The sequence below is a fragment of the Galeopterus variegatus genome, unplaced genomic scaffold, assembly GCF_000696425.1.
Source record: "Galeopterus variegatus unplaced genomic scaffold, G_variegatus-3.0.2 Scaffold1111, whole genome shotgun sequence".
In the NCBI taxonomy this organism is placed as follows: Eukaryota; Metazoa; Chordata; class Mammalia; order Dermoptera; family Cynocephalidae; genus Galeopterus; species Galeopterus variegatus.
In genome coordinates, this window is record NW_007727222.1 from 353244 (window position 1) to 363016 (window position 9773).

Consider the following 9773-nt stretch of genomic DNA (forward strand, 5'->3'; position numbering starts at 1 on the left):
AATGCCTCTTTCCCAAAAAGTAAGGGCTGGCTGGTAAACTCAGTTAGTTAGAGAGTGGTGTTAAAACACCAAGGTCAAGGGCTCAGAAACAAACAAACAAAAAAGTGACTGAGAAAAATACCAGCCAGGATTTTTAATGATAAATGGATGTTTTTATATAAGACAGTAGCAATACCAGAGGACATAACAGTGGTTTGGTTGCTGGTTTGTTGTTGTTGTTGTTGTTTAGCTAGCTTTCTGTTGTTTAATTAGAGAAGGAAATTTTTGTGTGTGTGTGTGTGTGTGTGAGGATTTTTCAACAGTGACAAGTGGACAAGGCTCTGGTCTCAAGATACAATCTGTGCCAATTTGGTTTTCAATGTCACCAAAGTATAATTAATTTTAGAGTGACTCCACTTTTAGTCTTTTCTCTCCCACTAAAGATTTTTGGGTAGGACCGCCCCAGTGGCGCACTCGGTAGAGGGCAGCGCTCCCGCCGAAAGTTCGGATCCCATATAGAGACCGGTCCGCTTACTGGTTGAACGCAGTGCGGGCGCGACACCGAGGGTTGCGATCCCGTTGCCGGTCATGAAAAAAGACAAAAAGGGAAAAAAAAAAAGATTTTTGGGTAAAAAATGATTCTTATATTTAGCCTCTCTTATAACTGCCTTTTTTTTTTTAAATAAAGTTCTCCATTATTCGATTGAAAGGTAATAAACTTCAAAATATGCCAAAACAATATAGTTGAATGCTTAACTTTATTTTTTTCCTATTGCAAAAGTAATGCATATTCATTACAATAATAACAGGTTGGGAGCACAAAAGGTATAAAAGAGTAGATTTAAAAACTGCCTATTGTCCTATCCCAGGGAAAACTATTAACATTTTGGCATATTTCACTTCATCAGTCTTTTCCTATGTATTTTATAATATAGCTCAGATATTACTATATATAAAGTCTTATATCCAGCTTTTCAACATAACATTATATTAAAGTCATTTTTTCTATCAATAAAAATTTTCTTTGTAAACATAATTTTAATGGCAGAATAATATTCCATCACACTACAGTCTATTTAAACATTCTCCTAATATCAAACATTAAGTTAGAAGAGTTAGTGGGTCAAAGCATATCAACATCAAGACCACTTTGTATCCTAGAAAGGTTGTTCTTGAGAGCACAGGGAGGAGCACAGAGAGGGTGAGGGGCCTTGTCAAGGCCGCTATGAGAAGGAGAAGGCTCACAGGTCCTGGCCTAGCCGCTCCAGCTCATTGAGAAGGAAGTCAATATCCACACAGGTCAGCGCTGGATTGGCCACCACCACACGGAAGAAGTTGGCCCAGGGCCCATGGGGCTGGTAGCTAATCATCATGGAGCCCTCCTTCACCATGCGCTCCTTGAGCATGGGAGCCACCTGTGGGAGTGGTGGAGAGAGGTTCCAGCCTGGGGTCAGGTGAGGGAGCAGTTGGCTTCCTGGCCTGCCTGGCTACCACAGACACTTTTCCTTCCCATCCAGCCACCTTCCTGAGGTAGCACCCATTGGTCAGGCTCTGACCTTGGCCCCAGTTTACCTTTCCACCACTTCCAACCTGCTTGGCCTTCTCTACCTTCTGCTTTATTCCCCATTCCTCCTGTCTCCAAGAAAGTTGTCACGTGGGCCGTTTTTAGCCAATTACTGACCTTTCTCTGATTCCAACACTGCTTTAATCTAACTTCAAGTCTTAGCCATCCTTAACACTTTCTTAACCCCATCTTAATTCCTGTAATATTTTTTATGTGTTCCTGTGACCTGGCATGTAATTTACAAAATTGCCATGAACACATTGGTTTTAAATAGCTCAAGCTGCCCAACCAGAGCCCATCCTCCTTTCCCAGTAAAGGCACTTTTGGTCTCACCCTCAGCCCAGCAGTCAGAGTCTGGTTTTCTAAAATAACAACTGCATAAGGTCATGAACACTCTTGTCCTTTCAGATCATCTGCAGCACCTAGCACCAATCTATCCTTAGGGACCAGGACATGACATCTTTGCTCGTTTCTAGGTGGCATGTCTGGCCTGGCTTTACTGGGTTGTTCTGTTCCCAGCATCAATGATAAAGCTCTCCTGTGATCCTTCTGCCTCACATCTCTGCCCTGGGCCTGAGTGCCCAGCACAGCTCCCAGCAAAGAGGTCTGTGTACTGCATACTGGTGACTTCTCTGACTTCCCCTGCAACACCCCTGTCTTCTTACTTCTCAGAAACCTTGCTCCCCCATCCCCACCCCCACAGAGGACAAGGTGTTGTTGTCTTCCACTTGCTGTCCCCAACTCAGGAGCAAGCCCAACAAAGGGACCTACCATGCCACTCACAGCCTGCAGTGGGTAAGGGGGTGGAACGTGCCAGCTGCATCAGTTCTCTAACCTAAGATAACCAGAGCCCAGGGGACACAGCCTACCTTAGACAGCCTTTTGCTGTAATCTGGACTCTCCTGCTTCCCCCGCAGGCTGGGGGGCACAAACCAGAAACACACGTTGACAAACTCAGGCTGAGACAAATGAGGAAGGGGAAGGAGTAAGCTGAGGAAGGAAGAACATTTTCCCCTCACTGCCCTTCTCCCCACCCCCAATCAGGGCACTGGTGTTGGATAGTCCAGGGCAGGGGGACACAAAAGAGCATGGGGCCATACCTCCATGACCAACTCAAACCCCTCCCGCTTCTTCATTTCCTCCACCAGGTACCTGTGAACAGAGAGTGAAAAATCATAGATGGAGGAAGAAAGGCAGAGACTCAGAAACAGAAAAGGCCCACAGAATGAGCCATAAGGACCTCAGAGAAAGGGAACCCTGAGAGCAGGAAAGAGTGAGGGGGAGGGACACCTGGAGAGAGGAACTGGGGCTCTCCATGCCTACCGGGCAAGGGCAAAGGCCCGGTTGACACGGCGTTCCAGCCCTTGCCCGCCCTGTGCCTTCCACATGAGCCACAGCTTCAGACAGTCCACATGACGGCCACATTGCACCACCTTGTCTCCCATGTCCAGAGCCACGTCATAGAACTTGTCCTGCTGGAAAAGGTAGCTGGCCTGGGATCCATGGCAGCGCTTGAGCAGGTTCTGTGCAGGGTAAGGAGACTGTCAGACCCTACCCTCTCTACTGAGGCTTTTTATGGGCTGTGTTAGGGGTTCTTAGCCTAGTCCACCCTTCTCTAGCCCTTGAGCCGGGCATTACTGCTGGGCTGGCTGCCAGCTGGCTCAAGCCCCTTTCTCTGGGTTTTCTCCCAACACCCAGAATTCTTCCCAGACTCTGCCCAGGATCTCTCTGACTGCAACTTCAATCTGTAAACTTTTTCCTTTACATAAAGACAGGCTGCTGGGGGAGTGAGGGAACCCAATACAGAGGGATAGGGTGGTCACAGATATTCAGCTTCAGATGGATGGTAAAGAGGACACAGTAAGGCCTGGATACCCTCTAAGGTGAAACAGAGAAGAAGACAGAGTTCCAGAGGGACAGGTGGGCTGGGGCAGGGGCAGACCCACCGACGTGTCCCGGAGAAGAAGAGCAGAGCACTGCAGGCCCACTGTGAGAAGCTTATGGGGATTCCAGGCCACGGAGTCAGCCCTGGTGGGGCACAGCAAAGCCAGGTCAGTGGCTCCTCCTCAAGCTGCCCAACCAGAGCCCATCCTCCTCTTCCAGACCCCCAGAACAGGGGCTCTGGTTCCATGGCCCCCTGCCCCCGACAGCAGTCAGGAAGAATTCCCAGATCTGACCTCCCAGCCCCAATCAACTATCTCTCTAGTTCCCCCTTCCACCAACCTCCTTCCCTGAGCCCCGTCCTATTTTCCCTAGCCCATGATTATTCTCTGCATCAAGGATCTGAAGTGCAGGATTCGAGAAGCAGGGGGCCTTATGCACCTCTGGATCCCATCCAGGAGATGCCTGTGTGTTTGTGACAGCAGGACGCTCCCACCCCAGGCAGCCTGTGGAACAGGAGAAACAACATGGGACTTGGCTTTGGTTCAGCCCACCCCACCCCCAGGCCCAAGTCCCACTCACATCCACGTGTAGCCACAGCCTATGACGCTGGCACACATCAGCAATTGCCTCCAGGGGGTCAAAGGCCCCCAGCACGGTGGTGCCAGAGGTGGCACTGACCAGGAATGGCACAGTACCCTGTTGCAAAAATGTAGAGCAAGAGGCTGCAGCAGAGTCATCTCAAAAGTGACCCAGAGCCTTGTACTGGGGCCCATCTCTAAGCTCTTTGCATGACTGACATGGCCCATTTCAACCTTATGATAATGGGTTACTGTCCTCTTTAATTTGCAGACAGGGTCACTGAGATTGAGAGATTCAGAGATCAAAGCAGAAGCTTCAGAGATGGAATTTGAACCTAGGTCTATTTCCAAATCTCATACTCTTACAAAAAATTTGGATGTCTTATTGTGAGATCAAAGGCTATTGAAAAAAATTTCAATAGTACAAGTGGCTATAATCAAAAAGAGATAATAACAATTGTTGGTGAGTATATGAGAAATTGAGATCCTCATACATTGCTGGTGGGATTGTAAACTGGTGCAGCCACTTTGGGAAGCAGTTCAGCGGTGCTTCAGAAGGTTAAATACACAGTTACTATATGATCCAGGAATTCCACTCCTAAGCATATAACCAAGAGAAATGAAAAGCATGCTCACACAAGAACGTGTACATATATGTTCATAGCAGCATTATTCATAATAGCCAAAAAGTAAAAACAACCCAAATGTCCATCAATCGATTAATGGATAAATAAAATGTGATATATCCATATAATGGAATATTATTTGGCCATGCAAAGGAATGAAGTACTGGTACATGCTATGACATGAATGAATCTTGAAGATATTATGCTAAGTAAAAAGAAGCTCATCACAAAAGCCCATGTATAGTATGATTTCAGAATCCAAAACAGGCAAATCCACAGAGACACTAAGTGTATTATCAGCTTCCTAGAACTGGGAGGTATGGGGGAGTTACAGAGTGATGGCTAACCAGCATGGGATTTCTTTTTCTTTTTTTTGTTTTTTGTCTTTTTCCATGTCCAGCAACAGATAGCAACCCTCAGTGTCGCCCCCGTACCGGACCAGAACCGGCAACGGGATTGCAACCCTCGGTGTCGCTCCCGCGCCTCGCTCAGCCAGTGAGCGGGAACCGGTCTGTATGTGGGATCCGAACCCTCGGCGGGAGTGCCGCCGCACTTCCCAAGCAGCGCACTATAGCAGTGCGCCACCGGGCCGGCCCCACCAGCATGGAGTTTCTTTCTGCGGTGGTGAAAATGTTCCAATATTGACTGTACTGATGGTTACATAACAGTAAATCTGCTAAAAACACTAAATTGTACACTTTAAGTGGGTGAATTGTATACCTCAATAAAGCAATTACCAAAAAAAGTTTATGCAATAGATAGTGAAATTCCACTATTTTAATTGCTGCCATACTACTACTCAAAGGTAACATCCATATATTAATAAATACATACTGTTGTAAGTAACAAAAATAGGTTCATAGTGCCCACTCTATACTGCAACTTGAAATATATATTCAGGGCCAAGCCCGTGGCGCGCACTCGGGAGAATGCGGCGCTGGGAGGGCAGCAGCGCTCCCACCGCGGGTTCGGATCCTATATGGGGATGACCGGTGCGCTCACAGTGCTCACTGGCTGAGCGCGGTGCGGCCGGTCTCAAAAAGGACAAAAAAAAAAAAAAAGAAATATATATTCAAAGTCTCTAAGTGGAGGTATTCTACCTTGTTCTTCTAAATGGCTACCTAGAACTCTAATATAATAGATAATAATATATATATATTAATATATTAACATATAATTAATAAATAATAATAACCATAATGGCAGCTAATATTTATACAGTGCATCTACATGCCAGGTGCTGTTCTAAGTGCTTTACATATCCTATTTCATTTAATCCTTACAACAATATGTGGTAAGTTCTATATTATGCCCATTTTGCAAAGAAAGAAACAAACAGGTATACCATGATTTATTTTACCTACTGATGGACATTTAAATTTTTTCTTTATTTTTTAAACGAAACCCAGACAGTGTCTTCTCCCTCTTACCCTCCCAAGGGAGAAGTAAGAACGATCATCAACAGCAAATGGTAGTTGCTGCAGAACACCACCAAGAGCCCACTACACACTCAGGAGAGAACACTGCACTTCCTCCTCGTGGTTTTCTGTGCTCTACACATTCAGAGAAACTTCTCTAGTAACAAACTATAGAAATGGTCCCTGAATTTACAGTCTTTAAATTTTTCTTTTAATTTTACACTTTGACCCAGGAAACATTCTCATGCACAGAATTCTATGCACTTGTGGTGATTTATAGTATAAATTGCTAGCAGTGGAACTCTGAACCAGTAGACAGATATATTTTAAAAGTGCATAGATAGCGCCAAAATGCCCTCCAAGATGGTGGCAGCAGCTGACACAGAGCCTCAAAGTGGAGGAGGGCGCTAGTGCCCCACACTTCCCGCTGCTCATGGCCTGCACCCTTTATCGCTGCCTGCACGTCTTCCTCAGCTTCTCCCTGCACACACCCTCCTCACCCACAGAAACCTTCCACACTACATACAGTTCAGGCCTCCAAGACCCTCCCTGTGGTGCTGCCTGGAACTCCCTCAGTGACTCAGTCCTGCCTCTCAGAACCTGGCCCTACCTACACATCTCAGCAGAGTCCCTCAGAGCAGCACTGTGTCCTCACCCCTCAGGTTCCCCATGCCCTCAGGGAAGGCAGGCATCAAGATCAAGGAGAGGGATGAAGGGTGCTTAAGCAGGGACAGCCCAAACAACCATCCAAGAAGGGAACAGGGTCTCACTCCTCCTCTCCAGCACCCCAGTGCCCCTCACTCACTCACCTCAGCCTTGGCCAGACTAATCTGCCTCTCTAGATCCTCAGGGATCATTTTCCCTCTGAAAAAGAAAATTCAGTGGGTAGAGAAGTAATAGGTTCTCTAGGCCAGGAGATGTTACCCTGTTGAAATCAGGGTAAGGCAGGGTTAGCAATGCAGAAGCCACATACTGGTTTTCCCTAAAAGAGGCAAAATAGATCTTAGGGCATGGGGCAGGAGACTCTGGCAAGCACTGGTAGACAGGAGGGGCAATTCTGCAGGAACAACAAGAGGAGAAAAGTCTGCCAGGGGCATGAGCCTGTGGCCAGAGCTTTCTGGCATCAGGAAGGTACACTGTGCCAAGCTGGGTCGGAGCCATGCAGGCAGAAGGGCCGTCACCTCTCATCAGCCTTGACCACTCGGACACTATCAGTGCCAAGTCCCAGAAAAGCAGCTCCCTTCTTGATGGAGTAATGACACTGTGGAGGAAGGCAGAGGGCAGGTTAGCACAACTTGGGCTAGGGGCCTGAAGGCAAGGAGGATGAGGAGGAGAGAGACTGGTAAAAGTCAAGTAGGAGCTGCAGTAGATGAGACCCTGTGGCCCAGAACTTCTCAAATGTTAATGTGCATATGAATCACCTAGGTGTCTGGCTAAAATGCAGATTCAGAAGGCCTGGGGTGGGGCCTGAGATTCAGCATTTCTAACACACTCCCAGGAGATACCAATGCTGGGGGCCACAGACACTCTGAGTACAGAGTATGGACTGAGTCCTCGGCACTCGTTGCCCCTCCCCTGCCCCCAAAGTGAATGCAAAGTGAACAGGAGTGTTTACTCAGCCTCCTTGATTGAACAAGGAAGCCTATCTTCCTTGGGGCAGGCTGGCCTTAGAGGACCTGGATGGGACAAGGGGATGACCTGGAGGTCTCTGACTCAGCTGCAAGAGAATCAGGAGCCCAGGGTGGGGCCTCCGCCTCTTCTCTACCTCCTTAGATGTGAAGAGAGCCAGGGGCGGCAGTGCCCGGAGGCCCCTCTCCTTGCAATCTGGGTAGCGCTGATAGCGGGCCAGGTTCACAGCATACATGTTGGAGATGGAACCACCTGCCACAGGGAAGGGGTGGTGGCAAGATGGAAGGGCAGTGAGTCAAGACTGCAGCTTGCCTCCCCTGACCTTTCCATCCAGAAGAACTGATCAAAGAAGCAGGCATGATTGTCCCACAGGCCATGAATTCCCAGGGCTCTTGGAATAGCACAATAGCTCGGAGCGGCCCCAGAATCAGCGGATCCTCCTGATTCCCCACCTCCATGCCCTGGGCTGCCCCCAAGCGACAGCCCCTACCCAGAGAGAGCAGGTACTAGAGCACTGATCCCAGGGCAGGAGGATAAAGAGGACTGTGCAACCTCCTCCAGGCCAAACTGGAGGGGAAAAAAATTGGAGAGTCACCCCTCCCTGCCAGCCACTTAAAGCAAGAGAATGGTGGGGAAAAGGCCAAGGAAAGGTGCCCCCTTATCACATACCAGGGCAGAAGACCCCATCCCCAGAGCTCCAGCCCACCAGGACCCGGAGTTTCTTCAGCACCTCCTCTTCCATGAGTGTAAACACAGGGGCGATTTCATATGTGTACCTGCCAGAGAGGGCACAATGAGAAAAGGAAGGAGACAGGAGGGACTACCAGGTCAGGCCCTTCAACTGCAGAGGAGGCAGAGAGGGAGACAGTGTGACTGAGCAAGGAAGGATCTAAAGAGAGAAACAGGCTGGTGACAAAATCAGGGAAGCAAGAATGAGAAAAACTGGGGTCAGGAGGCATGAGAAAGCTTGGAGAATGGAGGCCCTAAGGATACCAGGGAAACACTCTGCCAAGAGATTCCCAGAAAACGGCAGAGAGGGGACAAAAACCATGCTCCTCCCCTGTGCCCACCCCCACTCCCCAGCATATCTAAATCCTTTTCAGGGTGGTGGGAAGGGCCTTGGGATGGCTCACTGGCTGGTGTTGAGGCTCTCCGTGATGATGCGCCCAGCCAGAGCATGGGGGTCCAACCCAGAGAAGAGCTGGTTGAAGAACCGAGGGTGACCTGGAGAAAAGGGCAGGGGGGAGGGCTCATTGTGGAGCTGGGTGAAAACTCCAGAGACTCCTCCCACCAGAACGTAGGCTCACTAGTCTTGACACTGTAGTGAATCACAGCCCGACACCGCTCCAGGATCTGCTCTTGCGACTCCCCCTGGCTCCGCAGCTCCAAGTCTAGCAGCTGCTTCAGCTCCTCTGGCTCCTTCCACTGGCAGACCTAGGAGGTGAAGCCGGGGAGGTTGGGGGCCTTAGACATCCGTGGACTGGCTGCTCAAACCCCATCTCAATAGACACAATACATTATCAGCTTATACATAAAACAACAATTTGGGGTTATTTTCAAAGCGACAGATGAACAAGAGTAAATAAACATAGTAAGACCCAGTATGCAAATCCCTGAGGCACAGGGCGGACAGTGATAAATTCTGGGGAGAAGCTTTTCCAAAAGGGGAAAGTTCTGAGCCAGGTTTGGAAAGAGAAAGGGATGGCTGATAGGCAGGAGAAGGAGGAATAAAGGACCCACCTTCTCAGAGGCACTGCTCCCTTTCTGAATGGCCTCATCCACAACAATCTCAAACACGTTCCGGAGCAAGGCTTCCACAGCCACGGGGTCTTCATCAAGGGAGAGGAGTGGGTTTGAGTCACCCATCAGGATAAAATCTGTGAGCAGAGCAGGAGTCACTGCTTACACAGCCTGTGTACTCCCCTGGGACCTAACCAGCAAGAGTACCCAACCATAATGGGCCTGAGGCCCAGGACCTGCACTTCGGACCCAGCCTTCAGTGCACAGGCAAGGACAGGTGACGGCATCCCAGCCAGTGGAAACAGGTGGGAGGGGAAAAGGCAGTTAGTGCAGGTGGAATCTAGTGGCCATTGCC

At 48.9% G+C, this 9773-nt stretch overlaps 1 protein-coding gene across 1 annotated transcript; it reads right to left on the reverse strand.

The window, feature by feature from the left end:
• Positions 1 to 718: 718 nt before the first annotated feature.
• CSAD (cysteine sulfinic acid decarboxylase) lies at positions 719 to 9547 on the reverse strand. Its single transcript, XM_008574843.1, has 14 exons — positions 9419 to 9547; positions 8986 to 9112; positions 8812 to 8902; positions 8348 to 8454; positions 7815 to 7930; positions 7231 to 7310; positions 6859 to 6913; positions 4007 to 4123; positions 3866 to 3930; positions 3490 to 3571; positions 2867 to 3066; positions 2644 to 2695; positions 2413 to 2502; positions 719 to 1394 (listed from the first exon to the last, which is right to left on the reverse strand). Exons 1-14 carry the CDS (start codon positions 9542 to 9544, stop codon positions 1221 to 1223), a joined length of 1482 nt encoding a protein of 493 aa, XP_008573065.1. The 5' UTR covers positions 9545 to 9547; the 3' UTR covers positions 719 to 1220.
• Between the last annotated feature and the right edge of the window lie 226 nt (positions 9548 to 9773).

Excerpts from the sequence above, each read along its gene's own strand:
- CSAD (XM_008574843.1), bottom strand. The coding sequence starts at position 9,544 with ATGGGTGACTCAAACCCACTCCTCTCCCTTGATGAAGACCCCGTGGCT. Across the intron at positions 3,572-3,865 it reads CTCCTGGATGGGATCCAGAG|GGCTGACTCCGTGGCCTGGA; the intron begins GTGCATAAGGCC and ends GTGCCCCACCAG. Across the intron at positions 3,067-3,489 it reads TTCTTCTCCGGGACACGTCG|AACCTGCTCAAGCGCTGCCA; the intron begins GTGGGTCTGCCC and ends TACCCTGCACAG.